The sequence below is a fragment of the Athene cunicularia genome, assembly GCF_003259725.1.
Source record: "Athene cunicularia isolate RWA chromosome 2 unlocalized genomic scaffold, athCun1 chr2_part1, whole genome shotgun sequence".
Lineage (NCBI taxonomy): Eukaryota > Metazoa > Chordata > Aves > Strigiformes > Strigidae > Athene > Athene cunicularia.
Window position 1 is genome coordinate 42,966,126 of NW_020799095.1, and position 24,871 is coordinate 42,990,996.

The following is a 24,871-nucleotide window of genomic DNA, read 5'->3' on the forward strand; positions in this document are numbered from 1 at the left end:
ACAGCAGAAGATAGACAACATGTAATAGAGAACATGACTCTTGCAGCACTCAGGAGGAAGGAAGACTGCTGGTCCAAACTTAGTTTTCAAGCATGTGTACATTTTACATTAGCAAATATTGAAAGTGTTTTTAAAATAAACATAAGTCTAAAAAAAAAAAAGTCTCCTCAAAAAAAGTTCTAGATGCTAGGTTCAGGTTCTACCTTCCTCTGGTTGAGAAGTGAATTCAATACTATTCAGGCTGGACACAGGTGTAGCCAAACTTTTCAACCTTCTCCAGGAAGGTGGAGTGGAGAAGACACTGTGCTTGAGTTTGGATAGCAAAAGGGAAGCTGTGTGTGAAAGTGACGTTTACATCCCCAGAAAATGCACTTCTGATACTGCTGGGACAACTGTTGAGGTTAAGGGCTATTAAAGTGGATCTTGCTATGGGAGTCTGCTATAGACCTCTCAAGTAAAGCAGTGAGGTGGATGAAGCTTTCTATACACAGTTGAGAGAAATCTCATGGTCACTTGCCATTGTTCTTGTGGGGGACTTTAACCTCCTGGGTATCTGCTGGGATCACAACACAGCAGAGAGGGAATAATCCAGGAGGTTCCTGGAATGTGTGGAGGATAACTTCCTCACACAGCTGGAGAGTGAGCCGACCAGGGAAGGTGCCTCCTGAAGCTGCTTCTTGTGAACAGGGAAGAGCTTGTGGGGGAGGTAAAGGTTGGAGGCCATCTAGGGTGCAGTGATCGTGAGATGATTGAGTTTTTGATCCTTAAAGAAACAAAGAGAGGAGTTAGTAAAACTGCCACATTAGACTTCCGCAGGGCTAACTTTGACCTGTTCAAAAGACTGATTAACAAAATCCATTGTGATTTTGCCTTGAAGGATATGAGAGTCCAGGAAGGCTGGACATACTTTAAGAGTGGAGTCTTAAAGGCACAGGAGCAGGCTGCTCCCATGTGCCGAAAAACAAGCAGGCAGGGAAGAAGACCGGCCTGGCTAAACAGGGACCTTTGGCTGGATCTCAAGAACAAAAGGAGAATCTATTGCCTTTGGAAGAGGGGCCAGGTCTCTCTTGAAGACTATAACAATGTAGTGGAGTTATGCAGGGAGAACATTAGGAGAGCCAAAGCGCAGCTAGAGCTCAACCTGGCTACAGCTGTTAAAGATAATAAGAAATGTTTCTATATATTCCTTAACAACAAAAGGAGGATTGGGGAAAATCTCCCTCCTTTGTTGGATGCAGAGGGAAATGGTAGCAAAGGATGAGGAAAAGGTTGAGGTGCTCAACACCTGCTTTGCCTCCATCTTTAGCAGTGGAACTGGCTGTTCCCTGGACACCAGCCTCGTGAGCTGGGAGATGGGGAGGGGAAGCAGGCTGAGGTCAGCACAGTTGAAGAGGACGTGGTCAGAGACCTGCTGCACCACTTGGATGCACACAGGTCTGTGGGACTGGATGGGTTAAACCCAAGGGTGCTGAGGGAGTTGGCAGATGTGCTCGCCAAGTCGCTTTCCATAATTTACCTGAAGTCATGGCTAAATGGGGAGATCCCATTGGACTGGAGGGTGGCAAATGTGACACCCATCTACAAGAAAGGCAGAAAGGACAATCCAGGAAACTATAGACCTGTCAGTCTGACCTCAGTGCCAGGGAAAGTCATAGGGCAGGTCATCTTGAGTGCCATTACAAGTCATATAATGGGCAACCAGGGGATCAGACCCAGTCAGCATGGGTTTGTGAAAGGCAGGTTCTGCCTGACAAACCTGATCTCCTTCTATGACAAAATGACCAGACTATTGGACAAGGTAAAAGCTGTGGATATTGTCTACCTGGATTGTCGAAAAGCATTCGACACAGTTCCCCATAGAATTCTCATAGAAAAACTGGCTGCTCATGGCCTGGATGAGTGTGCGGTCTGCTGGATCAAGCACTGGCTGGATGGACGGTCCCAGAGAGTGGTGGTCAATGGAGCTAAATCCAGCTGACAGCCAGTCACAAGTGGTGTTTCTCAGGGCTCGGGACCATTTCTGTTTGCTATCTTTCTTGATGATCTTGATAGGGACATAGAGTGTATCATCAGTAAATTCGCAGATGACACCAAGTTAAGTGGGAGTGTCGATCTGCATGAGGACAGGGAGGCACTACAGAGAGACTTGGATATATTGGATCAGTGGCCCATGTCAATGGGATGAGCTTCAACAAGGCCAAGTGCCAGGTCCTGCACTTCAGCCACAACAAACCCCTGTATGGCTACAGGCTTGGGGAGGAGTGGCTGGAGAGCTGCCAGTCAGAGAGGGACCTGGGGTTTCAAACTGACAAGCAGCTGAACATGAGCCAGCAGTGTGCCCGGGTGGCCAAGAAAGCCAACGGCATCCTGGCTTGTTTTAGAAATAGTATGACCATCAGAAGTAGGGAGGTGATAGTCCCCCTGTGCTCTGCACTGGTGAGGCCACACCTGGAGTGTTGTGTCCAGTTTTGGGCACCTCAATATGAGAGAGATATCGAGGTGCTGGAGCGAGTGCAGAGGAGGGCAACAAAGCGGGTGAAGGGCCTGGAGAATCAATCTTATGAGGAGTGATTGAAGGAGCTGGGGATGTTCAGTTTGAGGAAGAGAAGGCTGAAGGGAGACCTCATCACTCTCTACAGCTACCTGAAAGGACATTGTAGAGAGGTTGGTGCTGGTCTCTTCCCACAGGTGATTAGTGACAGAACAAGAGGGAATGGCTTTAAACTCCAACAGGGGAGGTTCAGACTGGACATTAGGAAAAAATTTTTCACAGAAAGAATGGTCAGACCGTGGAATAGACTGCCTAGGGAGGTAGTGGAGTCACCATCCCTGGATGAGTTTAAGGGTTGTTTAGATGAGATGTTGGGGGATATGGTGTAGGGGAGAACTTTGTGGAGTAGGGCTGATGGTTGGACTTGATGATCCCAAGGGTCTTTTCCAACCTGAATGATTCTGTGATTCTGTGAGCACTCAGGCAACTTTCAGGTCATAGAGAAATGACTCGCAATTTTAGTGAAGTGCCTCGGCAATCTTAAAAATGGACAAACAGGCCTTCATTGCCTGTATCCCGATTAAAGCAAATTTCAGGTGGATTGAACCCTACCTTACTTAAGATTTCACTGGGGATTAGACTGACATTTATGTTTAAGGAGTGCAATTCCCAATGCCAGTCCTATTTCTGTACTGTAGATTATTATTCATTTTTGCAGAAAATGATTCAATTGAACTAATCTGACAGGGCTGACTGGATGTCCATTATAGTGCTGCATTACAATTGCTAAACAGAGTATTGGAAGGACACTAGGTACAGTCTGGTAAAGACAATACATAATTTGAATGATGGCACTAAGGGAGCATTTCAGAGTTCTGTAAGTGGGTTTCCGAAGACACTTGGCAATTGGGGGGAGAAAAAGCAAATGAGAGCAACTGCTTTCAAGACTGACATAACCTCAGCGTAACATTAAGCTACATGCTGGTTTCCTTGGGCTGGGAGCAGGCTTGGCAAAAGCTAGCAATCAAGCCATCTCTATAACTGGATCAGATTTTTCACTACCAAAATGGATCAATTTATGAGGTTGTTTTGACAGGCATGTTGGGAAATACCAAACATATAGTTTTCATCATTGTTTACTTCTGTTTTTCCTCTTGTTCCCTCTGACATTGCCCACTGGCTTTTATTAGAGTTTGAGCTTCATTTAGCTCAGCATGCCGAGCTGGCCATGCTGCCAGTGCCGCTCCCTGCAGAACTCCTCCTGTTCCTTCATTTACATGTTTCCTTCTTGTTCTTTAACCATAAGGGGAAGCTTTGTGGCTTGAATGCCTAATCACTAGGTCCAGGTCAAAAAAGATAGTCCGTTTTTCAAAGTGGTTGTTCTCACTCATGAGATTTGTTGTTTATCTTGGGTATTTCTTGGAAATGTGGTGTCTATTTGTAGCATTGTTCAAATAATTGTAGCATGAAGATGAACTGGTCTTGAGATCAGTATCCAATATTCAGCACTACTCTTTTGTTGGAGTGATCTAATTGGCCATTTGTGTGGCACATCTGGTCCATAAGACTCTTGCCTCCTACTCCATTTGCCCACAGCAGACATTTTGCAAGATTAATAACTCACCCATGAGAGTGAAGTTATTTTCACCTGGATCCAGGTGCTCTAAATATGCTCTAAATTCAGCCAGATGTGCTCTAAAACCAGTCAGATCCCCTGTGCTGAAAAAATTGGGAACAAAATTTTTGGTAGGGGAGTGAGGGACATTTTTATTTTAACTAAAAGTTAATTTTGGGGTTACGTGGTGTGGTGGTTTAGGCCCTGCCTGGACCCGAGACCACGCCACCGTTGTCACTCCCCCACCCTCAGACCGGACGGGGCAGGGAGTGAGGCACAAACCTCGGGGTTGAGATAAGGAAAAATTTAATACGACAGTGTAACCAATAATAAATCAAACAACAACAGTAGCAATAACAACATCAATAAACAGTAATAACAGTAAACAGGACAAAAGATATACATAGATATACAGCAAGGGACACAGCAATCCCGTCACGCGTGCTCTCAGGGACAAAAGCAACAAAGAAACTGTTCCCTTGCTTCAGTGCTGGACCTGACATCAGCATGGTATCGAATAACCTGGCTGGAGCTCCCTTCCCACTGCGGGGGAAACTTAACCCTATCCTAGCTGAACCAGGACAGGTGGTATTCACTACTAGAACATCTTCTCCATATTTAGTAGGAAGAAATTTGTATAGCCTTTAAGGACAGCCAACAGTGCTGCTCTTTCTGTTGTTAGATCCAGAAGTGATGCAAGCCAAATATGTAATAAAACTAGGCATCTGACAAAGAAAGTTGGTATCACTGCCTTCATTTTATGGATAGTGAATTTGAGGGTCAGGAAAACATCTTGACCCGGGTAACTTGATAGGCCTCTTCCCAATGAAGACATATTCTGTTCCTCATTCATAATTCATTCAGTAATAGATATTCTCTCCCTTATGTATAAAACCACTGAAGACAGTGGGATTGTATAGACAGATTTAAAAAAAAAAAAGCAAATTCTATACATTTTGTGGCAGTAACTGAGAAGAATATCACTTAATGGGATTGTTCTAAACTGTGCCAACTTTCTGGGACCAGATTTTAGAAATGACTCCTCATTACTGCATTTTTCTTGTAAATTGAGCAAATGAAAAGTGAAATCTTTAATAGACAATAGCAGGGGAAGATTATAATCCAATGTTCTACAATTTAAATTACCTCTGTAAGTGGATTGTTCCTTAAAACATTTCTGTATCATGCTCCCTCACTGGGAGGGATTTAGATATTTGAAGATACTGAATATTATTTTCACCAGGCAATCTAATTTTCCTGTATTTAATGTCCAGTACTCTTTGTGGAAACATTTTAACAAAACAATTGCATAAAGTTGGGCTCCCAAACCCACTCCTGAGCATTTAAATGGATTACACTCATTTTTGGAAGTGCTCAGTAGCTCACGTTACAGTTAAGACAAATGTATTTCTGTCCTTTCATTTCAGATTAATATCTAAATAAAATAGCTTTATAGCCTAGATCTGCTGCTTTTTGTTGTTGTTGTTGTTAGACAAGATTCCTGATGAATTTATAGGAGTTTATTGGTCATCATTATTTTAGCTCAGACAAGTAGGTATGGATTGGATTATTTATTTTTTACATGGTTAAAAGGGATAGGGAAATTTTCATGGTTGTGTCATGATGTTAAATCATTACATCAGTCTTGCACTGAGCTGGGGAGTCATTTAATCTGAAGGGATAATGTAGTACTACCATATAACATTAGCTATTTTTTGGAGAGGTATAAGACATATGCTCCAGCAGGTATAACAAGTGCAAGAGCTGTGTCCTGAAAAGTGAGATTAAACAAAAGCAGAAGTGAAAAATTTTGCAGATGGCACTCTGCCAGACTTTAAAACTATATATATCTACATAAACCCCAAAGGAAATATTTATATTTCATTCCCCATTTATTTCTTCACTGTCGTTAACCTGTCAAACAACGTATATTCTACAAATAATATGAGAAAGAGATTAGCATCTGAGTGAGACAGAATTCTGCTACTGGTTCAGTAGGGTCTGAATCTGTCAAATGAAAAATAATATTTAGGCTAGCACTCACAGATAGAGATGGTATTAAAATATAAAACAATCAAAAGAAGTTAGTTATACATGAATTTTCTACACTTTATGACTCTCTTTTCACCTTCCAAGCTGTAGAGAACTGGAGAAGGAAACTTAAATTAACTCAAAAGAATTATTTTGATCTGTGAGATGTATCACATTTTGTTTTACCTGCTATTATCATATCTTAGCACTGTTAACTTGAAAAAAGATGCAAAAGAGAAATCTACAGCAAGTGAAATGAGAGCAAAGTTAGGAAAACCAAAGTAACCTCCATCTCAAGATCTCATCTAGCAACAGCTATGTAATCTGCAAAAAGGTGTTATGCTATCCAACAGTTTATTCTTCCTAAGGCCAAAATGTAGATTGAATGTGATCAAAAAACTTCAAGGCAATCAAAAAATGTAGTGGTGAAATCAAGGGCTGTTAATGACACTGCAGGAGCCATTAATTTTCTTTGACATAGAAAGTGTTAGCCAACCTCAGGAGAACTTACAAAGCATAAGTAGCAACCATGGGCAGGCCTTTTGCAGCTTTTGGGGTTTTTTTTCGGTACATGCATTGTATCTCTGAGGTCTATGTGATTTCTCTTTTAAGGGTTCAGGGTTACTGGTGTACTGAAATGTGTTATCACAGACTCACAAAAGAAAATGCATATGAGTTGGAGCTGTGCTGTAGCATGCCTGGAAACTGAGGGGCCATAGCCCAAAGACTCACTCTGTGCCATGCTGATCCAAGTGCTAGCAAGGCCCATCACCAAACAGAACTTTCCCTCTCTCCTCCTCCCCTACTGTATGGACCTGAAATGACCATTGTGACAGTTAAGACAAAGTAGTGTGAACCCTACCCCTACCCTTAGCTTTCCTCCATCTTTGGCCTTGATAAAATAGTTTCATCGTCAGGGTGTCTAAAGAGCTTTCTTCCTGGTATTACAATTTCTGTCTGGAGTATCTCACTATTTGTTCCTTATCTGAGTAACTATTTTTGTCTGTCTTTCTTTCTTGGTTTATGTAACACTTTCCTTTGAATTAAGTCCATAGTTTTTGAACCTTTGTAATCAATAGGTGAATCATATCCATAAGAAAAACGCCACTCCACAATACAGAAACTTTTTCCCATGTAGGACTGAATCAAGCAAGCTGAAAACCAAGCATTTGTACTTTGAAGGATCACAAATAGCAGCTGTTACATGAGTATTGTGTGCTTGCACTGGGAATGTGTGGGAGGACCATGGGCAGGATAGGTGATGTTTGTAAGTTGTCTTCTGGTAACAGTCCTTCTATAAACCTGAAATCAGATGGTTGATGTTGGTGTACAGTGTTGTTGCAAAGTAGGCTAGTTTGCTTAACACTGTGCTGGTGGGAATGGTGTATTCTCTCTGTGTAAACAATGCTAAAGGCAGTCACTGTACAAACCATGCATCACTGAGCAAAATGCAACACTAAACAAAAGCAAAGCAGAAATAGTGTGGAGAATGATGTTCTGGCATTATTAGAGAAAGGTTTTTAATATTCAGCTCTCCTATAATACAACTTTCACGGAACTGTAATAAACAGTCCTAGTATGTATCAGTGTTAAGAGGTTGGAAAAATTTACTTGGAAAATATCATGATAAAAATCATTCTTAATGTGAATCCTCAAATGTGATAGTGTGATCAATAATAGCACTGGTACCAAAGAGTACTGGTTCTGCAGCTTCCCTGTGCTGTTACAAATGACAATTTCTTAACCTAACAAACTGCATGTGAGTTTGTGAACCTGTGTGTTTTAGTTTGGTATTGGATGAGAGTTACGAAGACTACTCACAGATGCTCAGGCTTGCAAAAGAATGGCCTTACAGAGCCATTTTCTGTTCCATTTTCTGCCCAGCATTCTTGGTGGGTTGTAGCATTCAAATGCTCTGATTACGTCCTCCATTACTGTTTGCTACATTGTCTTGTAGCAGCAGCTGGGGAATGCATTTTCAGGGGAGGAGGGGTGAGCAGGGAGTAGGAGGTTGAGCTTTTACAAATGAAACTCCCTTAGTAAAAAAATGACACCAATGTACGCAGCAGACTTTGCCTGCATTGCTGCGTAGACTTCCTATTACAGTAAAAGCCCACTTGCTGACACCAATCATTTCCATAAAATTTAAGCCAACATCTTTGGGAGAAAAGATTTAATTAACACATAAGCCCCTGAGTCACTATGACAATCTGCTTTCATAGTGATGGGAATAATCACTTTTCTACCCACTGTCAGTCCTTGAAATATAGGGGTTTTATGAATAATCTATAGTACATTTTTTTCCTTACAGAAACAATCAGATTCTTTTGTTACTTTCACACAAGAACATTTCTGTCTTAGACATCTAGAAAAACTCTAAATTTATCTGGTGCCTTGAGGGGCTACCTCTGCTTGTGTGACAGGAGGTCTCTTGAGCATTTTGGGTTAGTAGCATGAAGGGAGGCTGAGCAATTCCATCCTAACTGAGATCCACATGAGACATCCCATTATTTAAATAGAGGTGCCCTTAGGGCAGTGTATGCAGAACCCAGTGCAATAAATAAATAAATAAATAAATAAGTGCTCATTGCAGACAATAAATAAAGCTGTGGCAATGATTACCATGATATAAAATCAGATTCAAAAACTTTCACTGTGAAGCAGAAATAATAACCTAGGTACAGAGCTTTGGAAAAAAAAAAAAAATCCCCTTCGTCCCTTTGAAAAGATCATGTCTAATAGCACATACTTTTTTTGACACCTCCTTCTCCTACTTGTTATAAATCCTTGAAGGAAAAAACACAGAACCATTTTTCCCCTGGGTTAGTCTCATCAAAGTTGTTTCTGATTTACTGTGGCATAAGTTAGGTAAGTATCAAGCTCCTAAAATTCAATTTTATGATCTTTGGGGCTTTAACAATGTTGAGAATAATCTATAATCACAGTTTCAACAGAATCATTGATAGACGATAGACAGTTGTATTGCTGGACATTGTTATATCATTTTCTTATCTTTTTACTTTCAGTACTTTTGTATTTGGTTCCACAGTACTGAACAAAAACTAAACAAGGTATGATTTGTATGTTAGGGATAGAATGTTCTTAATGCATCTTGAGAGTATTAACAACTCTGTGAACCTGAAATTTTTGCAAATATAAATTTTGCACCTAGACAGGCACTTTTTCAAATGATAGCAGTCTTGTGTTAGGCTTGATTGCAACCTGTTTTCTAAATTAAAAAATGTAAATGTGGCATTGACAAAGGTTAAAAAGATTTGAAGCAGGTTCTGTCAGCAGTGCATGCACACACCAAACTAAATCCTATGTATCTAATCAGTGTCCTCTGGACTGTGTGCCTTGCTCCATTGTTTACTTTCCAATCCTTAATAATTTTGTATCCTTTCACTGGGTGAAGATTCATTTTAAAAACTAATGAATTTCAAAATATGCTTTTCCCTTGTCCATTTGATACCGAGCCTGCAATTTGACTTTCATTCTTTGTTTCCCTTCTTGTCTCGTCAATCCTTTTCTCTCTTTCTGTCCTTTTACTTTATTACATTTTTTATTGAGAACTGAGATGAACTGGTTGCTGCATCATGGGCCCATTACACTTCCTAACAATTCCATTTACACCTTATTGTTTGTCTTATTGCTGGAAAATTCAGGTGATTCATCATGCCTGAAGAAGCACCTGATCCCAATTCCCTTGATATCACGATCACTATGTGACAGGAATACAGTTAGTGGTGGCTTTCAGACTCTAAGAGGCCAAGGTGATAACTCTTTTGGGACTTTTAGCCTCTCAAGTATTGATGAGTTCCATTTTCGTAATGCTCTGTTTTCTTGCTCCCTTTCAACAGCTCCCTGAGTGTGGAAAAGGGCTTGGAGTTAATAAAGGAAGTGGCAGATCTTCTGAAGCTGCAGATGAGTGCCTTCGATGATGTCAAGTACGTACATGGAATTTGCCCCTTTTTATTTTATCAGATTTCTCATTATTTTTTTAATAGTTTGTCGTACAAGGAAATATCTACTCTTTAATGCCAAAATTAGTGAGAGTGTGCAAGAGACAAAAAAAGAACGTTGTGATAATCTTTGTAATGTCCCCTAAACAAGGGAACAAATTCTTTTGAAAAAATTATAAATATTGACATTTTCCTATGCTTCTGTAGGGAAAAATAGTCTGTTCAAAGTGCTGTAAAAATATTACCCACCTTATTTAACAGTTTATGGGTAAGAAAATTCTTGTGAATTATACCCAGTGTTGCTGAGGAGGAAAATGGCATCCAGAGATAGATAAGAACTTGGGTTCCTGGCTTTGAGTCTGGCATGTGGCACAGTAGGTCATGCCGCTTGGTCAGCTACTCATTTAACAAGTCACAGGGAGTTCAGCTATGTTGGTTTATGTATGGTTTATACCAATGAATGCTTTACATTTTAATCTCCTGAACTATCATTTGCTATGTCTGCTAAAAATTTTTATATTGGGGATTTTCTGAAATCATCTTGGTAGAAATATTTTCTTCACAAAACTTAATTCTTCCTTTGTACAACAGAAAATAAAAATAGTTTGATGGAAAATTAATGGAAAAGAAGGGTCAGCTGTGGGAGGATTTTGACATGTTTCTGGAAATAATTCGTATCTTGGCACATAGGAAATAACTGACGTCTGGGTAGCATCCAGTTCCTGCCTATGTTTCAGAGGGTTGAGACCGTTTGTTTTGGCCCATGAGTCAGGTTGCTGAATTGCAGCATCTTTCTCAGCCTTACCTGTGCTGCCATCAGCTTTTGTTTAACTATCAGTTCTAGTGAATGTAATTAATTGTTTAATGCTGTGTTTTAAACCATAGTCTGAAGATATTTCATCTTTACTGGAAGTGTTTATTATCATTTGGAAAAAAAATTCTACCCCTTCTATTACGTGTATGTAGGGAGAAATAGTCTACTGGTAAGAAAACCTTTTTAGAAATCTGACAAATACCAAGCATATTAGCTTTAGTTGTTAAGAAGGAAAATATTCCCGTATTTTGTTTACTAGAACAATTATTGTATGGCTGAAAGTCTTTTTGCTTGTATTTTACAAAATGTATTTTTTATTAAAAGTGATTTCTGAAATTACAGAAATGACAATATTATATCTTCTTCCTTGTAAAGAGAATTTCCAACTTTGACTTTGAATACTAGCAGATAAATTCTGCTGCACATTTAAAGGGGTAATCCCATGGAACAATTTCTCTGCTGGAGAAAGCCTGCTCAACGGGTTCTGCTTCATTAACTCCATTCATTTACAGTACAAGAGCACTTTCACTTACCTTTCTAATTGTTAGCATAAAGCCTCTTGGTTATTTTTTATCATTTGATAAATCACAACAGCATTGCAATTGGCAGGCTGTAGATTCAATCTCTAATGAAAAGTATCTCTCCAGTAATATAGCTAGCTATGAACAACCTTTTTTTTTTTTTTTTTTTTTAATGTGCGACATTAGGAAGGCTGGTTATTTTGTGTCCATTAATATGCAGTCCTATAATCATACCAAAAGTACTTGTATTGTATGGTCAGTATATTAAAAGTGCATTTGGAATGCTAGTAACTCCAAACAGGACAAGTATTCTGTCTATCAACACAAACACAGTCTCAGAGTCTCCAACATTTTAAAAAGATAGATAAATCTGTGAAGATTATCCCAGATCTCAAGTTAGTAAAGTTCTTCCACACTGAATTTTCATTACTCAAGGAAATGAGATGCGTTGACTCAGGTTAAACCCATGAAATGCTAAAGAAATGTGGAGCTGGCCAGATAGATATATAGATATGGAGTAGAGAGATATGTAGATATGGAGTAGATATAGCAGTAATAGAGACTTTGGAAAAAGAAAGCAAAGAGTTAACACTTTTTGAATTTGTTCTTTTGTCATCACTGCACAGCCATCACTGGAAAACTGTATGAATTTGAAGTCTCTGGTTAGCTTCTGAGTGGCATCATGGAGAGAGGGGTTTCAGGAAAGACTTGAGGTCATGATTATTCCTAATCCACTTTTGTGACATATCAAAGTGCAAGAATGAGGTCTTTCAGAAAATACGCTTTTTACTTGGCCATGATTTTTAAATCATGGGTGATTTAAATTATTCCATTTTACTGGCAACTAAAAGTACTCTTTTTCTTAAGGATCCAGTTTTTTTAAAAATCTACTTTGAACTACAACCAGAGTATTATCTTGCTGTAAAATTCTCAATTCTCTTTTTTCCCTCCAAGAATTCTGAATAGTAAGAAAGTAACAGTGTAGCCCTGAATTTTTTAGACTATTGCAAAGGTTTCAGAGTAAAGACATGTTAATGAGAATCACTGGGTTAATTTGACAAAGCCATCGCATTCAACAGGAATAGTGTAAGAAGAACTGATGAGAGAGGATGAGTGGTGAGTTCTTCTAAAGTTTTTTAAATTCTCAAGAGTTTCTATCACTTTCTCTGAAAAAAAAAAAATTAAAAGAGCTGCTTCACATATACATTAGTAACTTCAGTCAGTTTTCTTTGCAAATATCTTTCGTTCTTCCCTATCTTTTTATATTTTTCTGTGGTTTGGAGTTTGGTAAGTAAAAAATTGCTTTTGCCATGGATTCCTACCAATTCCTGTGTTACTTTTTGATTAGTTGATGCATGGTAGTAATCAGTTTATCCTCTCTCCTTCACAATCCTGCCAACTTTAACCTATGGCCTGCAGTTCACAGTATAGCCTCAGGCTTGGCTCCCAGAGCATTCAGTCCACTTCTACAATTGGTTTGTTGTCAATTTTGCATTGACATAAACTTTGTTGCCCTGTGAAGCAGATGAGTGGGAATAGATTTGGGGAATTCATAATTAGAAATATTTCAACACTGAAGAAAAGATCCAGCATGTTAGCTGTCACTTTTGGATACAGCCTGAATCTTTATGAAAGTAATAGTTATGCTTAATGTGTTTTGTTAATGGTTATGTAGCTGTCAAATAAATTCCATTATTTCTTATTACATCATTAGAGACCATTAAAAGGATATTAGCATGCTGATGTAATTATGCAAGCAGACGTAAAATGGCTGTAGTTATGATTTTATAATCTAATTATGGGTGTCCAATGCCCCTGGTGATTGATTGTTGGACTGGTATCATGGATTGAAGTCAGCTGGCTAGTAGTGGTAGGAGAGTTTGTATTTATTTTTAAAAAAGTAAATTTACCACTCTGAAATCTGCAACACTGACCTTCTTCATGTAATTACAGTTCTTCACACATTATACTGTAAACTTACAAATATAAGAAATTATCAAGAAACATCCAAACACAGTAAAAATACTAAAATCTGTAAACTGTGAGGGTAGCGGAAAGGACACTCAGAATCTGTCGTTAAAGCCAGTGAATTAGAACATACCTGATTTACTTGGTTTCTGATGAGAATGAGTTATTTCTGAATTTTTATTTAATGTTCTCATACTTGGGGTATTTACTGAAAACATTGCTAAGGGGGGGTTTTCAGCTCTGAACTTAGCTGAAGACCTTTGTATGGAGAGAAAACAGATTATTCTGATTTCATAGTATTTCAGACTGCATATCCTATCATTTTCAGCCTCCAGTTAAGAGTGAGATTTCCAGCTGAATATTACATTCACAGGTGGATGCTGTAGTTGCACTGATTTTTTTCTTTTCCTTATTTCTCTCTTTAGCCTTATATGATTTTCCCTATTGCCCTTGAAGATCTCTCGCTCTAGGTGTCTTTTTTTTTCCTGTTATTTCCTACTGCTTCGTCTTTGTTCACCCATTCATTTTAATGTGGCATCTTTGCCATTTTTGCCTTCTAATATACCTAAACTTAATACTCAAAGAACTGTCCTTTCAGGAGACATGATAACTAGACCAACAAGCATGCCTATTTTTGTATCTAATTTTTTAGTGGAAAACCTGTAGCAGAGCACTCTGTATTCATTCAATAAAATGACATTAATCTCTATCTTCTGCTTTTGTTTTGAAGTGTAACAATAGTTGCCTGTATAAGCACATAATTTTTATATATAGAATTTGGGGGATGAACAGGATACTTACGCTAAATTTCAAATGCTAATATAAATTGATTTTTAAGGTTGAAAAAGCTGGTTCTTATTATCCAATATAATGTCCTGGATTGCAAATCCCTAAAACTTAACCAATATTCCCGTATGTCTCATCCCACGTGGTGGGTTATGAGGGGTGTGTATCTTGTAAATTCCCCGAGAGCCTCCATGCCAGTGGAAGAGCCCATCTCTGCTTGGCAGAGCCACAAGGCAGATCGAGTCAGAGAAACAATTTAGTTGGTAACTAGTTACTGACAACTTTAGTGAGAGAATGGAGACAATTTGATGACGATCAACTCATAACCTTCCTTGAGTGAATAAAGGCATTTTGGCCATGAGACTCTTTTCCTAACAACCCATCAATGACCAACTGATCATAGTTCAATTCATACAAAACTTATATACGTGCATATATGTAAGAAAGAGAGCAGAAAGAGGAAAGAGAAGAGAGAAGAGGAGGGGATAGGAAAAGGGGAATCACCCTTGGATCCCACATTGTCGTAGAGTAGCAAACTTGGTCCATAGGTGGTGGGTCGACAAAGACACATGTGGGGTGTTGTCTTTACATAGTCTTTCTTATGCATGGACAATAGGTCGTTCCAGAAGGTTCTCATTTTCTCTGGCTTGTACCTGCACAGTTAGGTAAGTTCTGTCTCTGGGCAACAACAGGAAGAAGGGGGAGAGAAACAGCCCACTGTCCCACCTCTGCAGAGCTCGTTCCGCTTCTCCCCTGCAGGGTGTCCCGCTTGTCTGGGACATCTCTTTTACGAACATTTTCTTGTTTAGGAACATTTTGTGACACCTTTTCATGTACAGTTGATTGCATCTATTATTGTACCACCAAAGCTAAGTTAAAAGACCAAATTACCGATATTTCAGAGTCTAAGGCTCAAACTCACAGGTCTTAGGTTGGTTGTTCAGCTTTCCCCTGAGGGCTCTCCCTACCTACACTGAGACTAGAGGTAAATTCAGGATGTTACTTGAATAGTTGTTATATGAAAAATGAAAATTCATATTAACTGAAGGTATGTATGGGAGCTGTGTGGAGGCTTCAGATGAAAAATACCTTTCAAAATTTTTAGTAGCCACAGCAGTGTGGTTAGACATTTTGCAAATAAAATACTATAATTTATAAATTCAAAGTAATGACGAGTTAAAAAATATAAGTGTTTGGCTTATAAGGAGAATGCTTTTATTTTGGTGAGAAGAATAAATAAAATTCTAAAAAATTATTTTGGACTGAACTCAAGTCATTGTTTCACTTTTTTTTTTTTTTTTTTTTTTTTAGCTGACCAAAAATATCAATCTTTTGATAAAGACTAATTATGATATAGTCTTGAAATATTTGATCATTTCTACAGCTTTCTGTCTTATTCCATATGCAGGAAATAAAATGCTCAGTTAATGAGCAGCTCTTCAATGCTTCATTTTATTCACATTGTTCAATGTGTGGCTTCGGGCTTTATTTATTGCACATTATTCAAATCCTGCTTTGAGGTCAGAAAAACCATTTCCTCTTGTTTTGTTTTGTTTTTTTCTTCCCTATGGTGCTCTCCACTACACTATCCAAATGCTTGACAAACATGAATTGATACACTTAACTCACATGAGATATGGGGTATTATTAGAACCATACAGAGCTGGAGTGATGCTTAGAGATTAATGTCAAAGCATTTGCTAATATGAGGTGTCCAGTCTGACGTCTCAGAATATAGTTTGTTCAGCCTCTTCTGTAATGAGCTCCACTTACTGAGACAGAGATCCCATAGACTTCAATGACTTAGTGTTCAACTCTCCCTAAAGTCAGCTCTCAGTTTAGACGGTGCTACTCGGTCTGTAAAAAAAAATTGCCTGAAATGACTTGGCTTCAGATGAACTGAGTCTGAATCTGTATCTGAGGCAGAACTGCATGGTACCAGCAGAATTCAAAGTAACACTAAGACCTTTACATCTTTATAGTTCCATACCTTGTTTGCAACATACTTCCTGAGTCTGATAAAAATGAAGTTGAGACCCTCAATTAAATTGGTCTTTTCTACTACTTGACCAACATTCATCCTTCAGCATCAGGGATCCTATTGAAAAAAAACACTTTGAAAAGACTGCATATCTAGATACAATGGAAGTCATGATTGATTTTTCCTATTATACTGTAGTATGTCCTTAGTGTCAACTATGTTTTTTACATATTTTTATGTAAACAGTGATCTAACAAAAGCTTGAATTAGGAAGGCTTATTATGAGGACAGCTACAAGCACATTCTTGCCATACTACAACTGTTTTCAAGTAGTGAGGTTATGGACACTTTCCACCTCCTTTTCAAAGAAAAGGCCTTACAGGACCAAACAATACCTATGATAATCCTTGTTCCAAGGAAGGGCTGAAACAGTTGGGCTGGAATAAATACAATTTGAAAAGCCATCCCAGTGAAAAACTTGAACTGAGGAAGATGTCTGAAAATCAAACCAAGTGGTGAAAGTTTGGAGAAGCTTTAAATGCGCTCAAATTGGAAGTGTTGGGCATGCAGAATGATGAGTGGAGCTCCCAGCCTCACCTATTATGAACATGTGCATTGGCTGTAGTGTCCTAATCATGCTATATAGGTTTTGTTCATTGTTTGTCATGTTATTTTTCTAACACCTGAAAAACTCAATCAGCCAGTTAATCATATTCAGTCATCCAGAACCTAAACACTGGAACAGTACTTGGTATTTTCACTTCATCATGCTGATGGATTATGACATGTGGTATATGTATGCTATAAATGTGAACATCTCAGGAAATTATTGGTAGCTTGGGAGGCAAGATAGTGTGCGGGAGGATTATTTAACCACTGAGCAGCAGTGGAAAAAGTAGCACGGTGTCTTCTTAGGTTTGTATTCGCAAATTTCACGCTACTGTACAGATTCTCCATGATTCCTTTCTCCTTGATTCAGTGTGATTAATGCTTTCTCATGTTGTATGTTGAACACCTGTGGATTAATATTCTTGAAAAGTTTTTTCTAGATTGTCAGATTCTGGATTCTGACATCTATGCCATTTAGATTTACTGAGAAGAATGTTCTGATATTGTGCTTATGAAAAAACATAGAGTCCATCCTGGTCTCCTTAAGGTGCTGTAGTATAAACTAGCAATAGACTGAATTTTTATTTCCATTCCATTTATTTTCAGAAATTAAGCAACATTTTAATTTCAGTTTGAACGGTGCTATGCTTGGCCTCAATAAAAAGATATAGCTTTCAAAAATGTTGAACAATATTTGTCATCTTTTCTTTGATTTTAAATAGCAAACCAACAGACTAAGGCTATTTGGCATAATCTTGTTTAAAATGTTATAAAAGCATAACTCAGAAATAATGGAACCACTTTTATTCAAACTTGACTTCTTCCACAGATTTAATGAGTCTGAAAAACAAATTGTCTGAAAAATGTATTGCTGTAACTCATTGCATGCAGGCTTTTATAAGAAATTATATTGTGTTTTCTGGTACATATTGTCTTATTTGACAACTAATTTATAATATAAAGATACATCAATTTTTAAAGGAATGAGGATAAGGAAGCAAAAATAAGGTGGAAGTTTCAACCATGCATTCCTTTACTTAACAATGAGTGATTTCTCAACCTTAGCATTACATTAGTCTTGTGGCTTTTTCCCCTGAGGTACAATATATTTTGTGTGCTTTTCTTTAATAAATGTGCATATAACCAAGATCATTTTGCCTTCTCTACTGTAACTTTCCTGCTAGAAAAATATAAAAATACATTAAAATAACAAGAAGGATTTTGGCCTGCAGCATTTTATGAATTCTAGGTGACAAAACAGAAAGACCATAAAATTCTAGGGAGACTCTTATAAATAAAAATGTATGAAGTTTGGCTTTCCATTACAACATTTCATCTCATTAAATCAGAGGATTTGCACCTTTGTAATCAAAAGGAAAATGAAATCCAGTGTTATAGATACATTTCCATGTGCTCATAGGTGCCTTTTCAAGAGAAGGGTTTTACAGATAAGTGAGCTTCTGAAGTTTATCTGTCTTTTTTTTTTTAACTTCATATTTCTTTACTACTCATCCCTCTGTGTGACTGAGTGCCATCACATTCCTTTTTTTAATAAAATTAAAGTTCATAACATTATAGCGTAGGCAGGATATACTTCTTTGTTTCAAGCAAGTCACTGAATATGTGCCATTGCATTTCGTTTATATAACATTTCACATATTATTAACAGGTAATCATTTCCATTCTACAGATGGGTAAATTGAAACTCAAAACAGTTTGCTTGATTTTTCTTAGGATGGTACAGAACTTGGTGACAGCTATGAGAATAGAAACAGAGAACTGTGATTCTCACTCTTAAACTAAAGCTTGGTCCACAAATAGAATAACTAATATTAGAAATGGAAGAAGATAATCATGTAGAGATGTGTTTAAAAAAATAGTCCCTTATAAGAAACATAGAAAATTAATCTTATGTGTGTGTCTTGCTTGATCCTCTTGCCCTTGACTACCTGATTCTCCTATGTACACAAACATAGTTTTTTCCTCTGTCACATACATGGATGGATGGATGGATGGATGGATGGATGGATGGATGGATGGATGGATGGATGGATGGATTGCATGAATATTACAGACCTGCTTACCCAGCTGAAAAAGATAAATAATTTTTCTGCACATTGACTTTGCACCCTAGCCAATAAATATTACATATCCAGGCCTTTGAACTGCACCAGGACCTGCCTGTGGAAGGGTTTGTATTCCCAAGGAGCCATAAAGGCAGCTGGGGAAAATATACATCTGTAGGTGTGATGGAAAGAGCCTGATAAATTCCACTTGCAGTGCTTCCTTTGCAAAGCAAATGTTTCTACCTCACATCTGGCAGGGGAAGCTCAAGAACAAATCTTCTAGTTGGTCTCCTCAGAGCTAAAGGAGAAGCTCAACAGTTTCTTAAGAGGGAAAGCAGGAGGGCTGTGGCTGTAGTACTCCAAGTTTTGTAGCTTTTTGAATTGAGACTGTAGTAAAGTTCAAGTTTTTTGGTCTTTGGTTGCGCTGCCTAGTCCTCATCAAAGATATTTGTGTCCTATATGGCTCCTAACAAAGCTATGAGCACGCTGAACCTTCTGCAAAGATCCTAACACATTAGTCATGCTCTTCATTAGTTATTAAAAGTCACTTGGGCAAACTGAGCATAAGGTGACTATCACCCCAGCAGACACATTTTACACGTGATTTCAACAGACTCCATTAACAACACAGGTGCACAGAGGTTAAGTAGACCTGAAGTCAATAAAATTCATTGAATGCTTACTGGCTAAAAATTAAAACTGTCTATTGTTTGTGTACCAGGCAGACTACTAAAAGGTATAAAGAAGACAAATGGAAATATACAAAGAATATAATTATCTTAAAAAAAAAAAAAAACAACAAACCCCAACACTTAACTTTTTTATCCTTTAGTTTAATCTTTGGGAAGTGAATGAAAAATCACTGTACTTTTAAGCAGCACTTTAAGGCCATTTTCCTACTCTCTCAGGGTCCAAACACTCTTTTGCTGTAAAGAAATTACACTTGTATGGTTTGTTCTTTTAAATACTGTAATTAAGAACCTTATCTACATGGCAGGCAATGCTGGCAACTTTCATGCACTCAGCATGGTGAAAATGTCAAGTTTCATGGCTTGTGACAGATTAATAGAAAAATTATTTTAAAACTCTGCAAATTATTCATTGAGTAATCATCAGAAGTTGCATTTTGTGAAGAATAAAAATAGGACAAACTGCGTGTAGCATCAGTCTCCAAATTGAGCATTGTCTCTTTTTAAAATCATTTAAATTGTAGGCTTAGCAAAATAATCTTCACCTGAGATGAAGCAAGTTGTAAAATCTTTAAAATACTCTTTCATTGTCTTTTGCACTGTAAATAATTATCAGCATACTTAGCACAATTTTGATACATATAGATTCAATGATTAAAATAAAATTAATGATTAAAGTAAAATAATTAAAACTCCAACATTTAGTATTGGTTGGTATCAGAGACCCACGAAACATGCTCTGCTGTTGTTGGAAAACATCCCTTTCTGGACCAGTCATCCCTTTTCTGTGACTTTACTCTTGAAATTATTCTAATGACAGTAGTGTGTCAGTCAATACATTTCATTATTTGGACACCTTGTAGTGCCCTCTTCTCTTCTCCTGAAATGATGCTCCATGAAGTCACTCCACAGCACTGATCGTTGCAGGGGGAGAGAAGAGGGCAGTGCAAATAATTACCTGATTTGTGAAGGCTATCAATGTAGCTTGCAGAGGTGAATCTAAGCAGCAGCCATCAAATCCAGACATAAGTTTTGTTTCCATGTAGTTAGGTTTACAAGATGTCATTGCTCTGAAACTGTCAATCTACCTAATCTTTGTGGTCTATCTGTTACACCTCACCCAGCTTCGTGGTGTAAACTAGTCTAATGAAATGCAAGTGGTTATAGAAAATCAGCCACTAACTGGTGAGCACTACAGTTAATGTCTTTTCCTTAGCAGGGATTTTGATTTTTCATCTTTAGTACTTGGTCATCGTCAGACATAAACAATGAATCTTTAACTTTCTCTCCCCATACTAGCTATATGTTTAGTACAGGACCACATTTCTATAGATAATACTGCAAACAGTTCATACTTAGTGTGTATAAAGGATATAAATATGAATAGATAATATATTTTTGGCTGTATCGAAGCATGTTGTGAAACACTGTCTGTCAATCCACAGTTTAAGGAGCATGTTAAGAGTTTCCAGAGAAGGGCTCAAGAAACTCAATTTGCTAAAACAGAAAAAAGATTTTTTTTTTTAATTGATCACTGGCTGTAAGTACATACACATCAATAGAAACACGAGAATACATACAGCTGTACAGTGGCATTTGTTCGGTTCAGGTGTAAAATGAAGCAAATCTCTGAACAGTAAAGAAATTGAAGTGAAGAATGTGTGCCTTTTTAGTATTAAGTATGGATGATGATCAATATTCTCTAGTCAACAGCTCAGGGAATTTATTCTGTAGTACGTCAGCACAATACAACCTTCACGGATCTGAATCTTTGAAGTTCAGTCAGGTACGTGCTTATGTAATAGAGTATGTGTTTCACAGAATAAATTTTGGTCAACATTTCTGGTCAAAAATGTTGGTGAATCTTGAATTAAGTGGTCAACAGATTTACAACTGGTCTGAGTCACAGAAGGAGAACAGAATAGCCACTGTACACTTCTTAATCCATTTATGTATTATATGACAATGACCAACTGCAATTTTCTGCCCTTGCTTTGCTCTGTGAATCATGTGGTATAAACATAGTGTATTACAAAAATGCCTCTTTTAATCATGTGATTTTTCCCATGAATTTGGTTTGACATACGTATATTTGTATACCTTTATATATAAAATATATAACACATTTACAGCAGTTTGAGCATTTTATTTTTTCCAAAATTGAGAAGGTGAAAAGGAAGCTTCAGTGCAATATAAACAATGGACATAAGCTTGAAATTCCTAAACACAGTAAGAGCAGAAATTTGTACACATTGCAAGTCATTAGTTCAAGCCCACCAAACATTTCCTGAGACAATTACCTTCGCTGCTATAAAATTTACTTTGCACAATCCTCTGGAGCGTTACTAATTGCTTTTCTTAACCTCCAGAGATTAAAGGATTTTGAAATGAACATATAGACAAGTAGTGACTCTAATTTCAAATCTAAGCTTTATTAAGGCAAGCTCTGTTTTAAGAAATAGGGTCATTAAGAGAATGTTTAATGTTTGAAATATCCAATCCTAATCTCCTCATCTTCCTCCAGTCTTGAGAAATTGCACTCTGCCTGTATTTTTTTAAAAATGCAGTGCAACCTCAACTCATTTCCATCTGGCATCAGCTCTGTGTCTCATCTTCAAGAATACACATAACCATGTTGGCACTTGTTTCTCAAATCCTTTTCCACTAGGGGGTATGATAGACTGTGACTGTGTTTCACAGTAAACCTTCTGTATGATATTGTAATACTAAAGTATACACACATGAGGGAGAAGAACAGGCATACAAAGCTTGGTACATAATTTATGGAGATTTAAATCCTGTCATTCATAAATATAACCTCCGGCTTGAAAGTGATATGGACCTTGCCATATTGATCATGCTCCAGCTCTGTTTATTCAGATTGTTCATTTGTTGACAGGCAAAATATAATAAGAATGTTGTTAGCCAGTAAAACAATTAATGAAAGGAAATACTTCTATTTTACACAAAGAATACTGTTTGTTTCTATGAATGTTGCGCACCCTCCCACCTTGAGATGGGAAATATAAACCCAAGGGGAGGGGATATTATTAAATCAGCAATCAACCTTCAAGTCATTTTGGTATAAACACTATAATTATTTCATCTCTAGTAAACAGAATATAAGGCAACAGCACATAAGGGTGACAATTTGCAATATGCTTTGAATGTCTTTGTTAAAAAGAAAAAACTATTATGGCTGAAGGCAACATTATTGAAATTTTAAAAAAAAAAAAAAAAAAAAAGCAGAAGTTGTAACAGCCAACAGAGGGGGGTAATTAGTCAGTAAATTTCAAGTAATAAATTTAGCAGGTCATTACATTTTGTGTGGGGAGAAGTCATTGTTTATTAGCCTTGAAGCCAACCTACTTACCTTTATTCAAAAAAACATCATAACAAAGTACTAGAAAAAATCGGTGTGATTATAATAGTACAGTCCAGATGCCTTCTAAAGCTCACAGTCCTCTGTCATTGAGGTAGGTGTAAATTCACTTACATCAGAGGAGTCAACTACAAATTTACACAGGTGTAATTGTAGTAGCATAGAGCTTGGGGGAAAAAATTAGATTAAAAATCTGATATAAAACATTGTTTTTCTAGATTAAAAGTGCTGCTACCTAACTTTTTAAATCTCGGTTGCAGAAGATGCATGTCTTAGATGTAGGTTGCATTTTAGCCTGGACATTGTGGTTTACATTTCTGATTGCTTTCACCTACGCAGCTGGCTGAGTGCTGGTGTGATGTAACCTGCCAGCCAGAAGGATGCCTCTGCTAACCATCAGCACCCTCCCTGATCTCTAGGAATGGTTTGTTTGCAATTCATCAGGTCATAAACAATCGTGTGCACTCCAGCAAGCCTCTGTATTTAGAGTGATGTAAAGACAATTGCCATTAATATTAGCTAGGCTTCAGAGGGTTTGACAGCCACATGAAAAAGCAGCCTCATCTATCTAATTTAAAGTTCATGGTTAGGAAGCATCAGGGGTGCATTGTATACATCTTAGAACCTTTTCTCAGGCTGGCTGCCCTCTTATTAAAAAGTCTTTTAAAAAATATTTTGCAGTCAAGTAATTACTGGTTTTGTTTAAATGTTCTCATCCAACACATAATGAACAGCGAGGAATTCCCCAAAGGGCATCTATTGTTATTGAAATGTTTATTTATCCAGTGCTTTTGCCAGAAGCCCCCCATGAGAAAAATCTGATTTTATGAGCTCCTCAAGCAGTCAGTTCCCAAAACGTCGAGCAGAAATGCAATTTTGACCAACTAATCTCAAGGTCTTTTGTTTGCTTTTAAATAAACAGCAGAATACCAATGTGCAAAAAGTTGTGATGAGCTGCTTTATTTTCTGCATTTCGTAAATACTCCTATAGCCATGCTTGTGTGGTGCTCAGGCAATTCCTTATGTTCAAGCATTCAGTTACTACGGTAGATAAGAACAATATCCCTCACAGCAATATATGAGTGGCTATTTTTAATAGTTTTGAGATTTCTTCTTCCCTGACAAAGAATGGTGTTAATCTGATATCATCCCACTTGTTTAAGGAATTTCCCCACCCCATTTTTGGGTCTTTATTTCCCTACATTTTCTTATCAACAGTGACGAGAAATAACAGTGCTTGAGGCAGTGGGTACATGGACACGACTCAGATCCTGTCACGTCCCTGGATTATCCAGGTGGAGTCACTTGAGAATAGTGCGATAGACCCTGCCAGGCTTCACACCTCTGAAATCCCTGCCTCTCACTGCCTGGGATGGATCACTGAAATGATCCAGCTTTAATCGATCTGGTTTTAATGATGACATGAAGTGCATAGCTGCAGTGAATGGGGCAGGAGGACAACTGAGGTAAGAGTGAGGTCTGGGCCAGAGACAGAATCAAAAAACTCAGGCAAGGGCAGGAGGGGAAGAAACTTGGTATATCTTTGCTGATAAAACCAAAGTGTAACTACACTGTGCTTGAAAGTTTGTGTTTGTTCCAGGTTCTCAGCTATAATGGAATATGCAGTGTAGATTTGGGGGGAAGATCTAAAGTTGGTTTTCACTCTCTTTGTCATGGGACAGCTGTGTACTGGGTTGATGGCTGCTTTTATTTAAAGCAGGCTGCTAATTACACTGTAAATGTCTGAGCAGCCAGAGTGGAATCATCATTTCACTTAGGCTGGCAATGCAGAAAGAAGAACAGTAAAAACTGAGTTATATTCAGTGTATGGTATCATGAAACTCCCAGGTGCCTTTTACGTTGATTATCTCAGCGTTAGTGACAGAATCAGGGAATGACCTGAATTTTTGTAAAGCATCTATCTCAAAATATACTTTGCAATGTTGTATTATAACC

At 37.8% G+C, this 24,871-nt stretch overlaps 1 protein-coding gene across 1 annotated transcript in view; it reads left to right on the forward strand.

Annotated features, from left to right (window-relative positions):
- The window catches only part of PTPRN2 (protein tyrosine phosphatase, receptor type N2), a 616,207-nt gene that overhangs the window by 218,153 nt on the left and 373,183 nt on the right, over window positions 1-24,871 (forward strand). Inside the window, exon 10 of the mRNA XM_026843491.1 lies at window positions 9,998-10,084. Coding sequence (XP_026699292.1) covers window positions 9,998-10,084 — 87 coding nt within the window. The remainder of the gene's footprint in view (window positions 1-9,997; window positions 10,085-24,871) is intronic.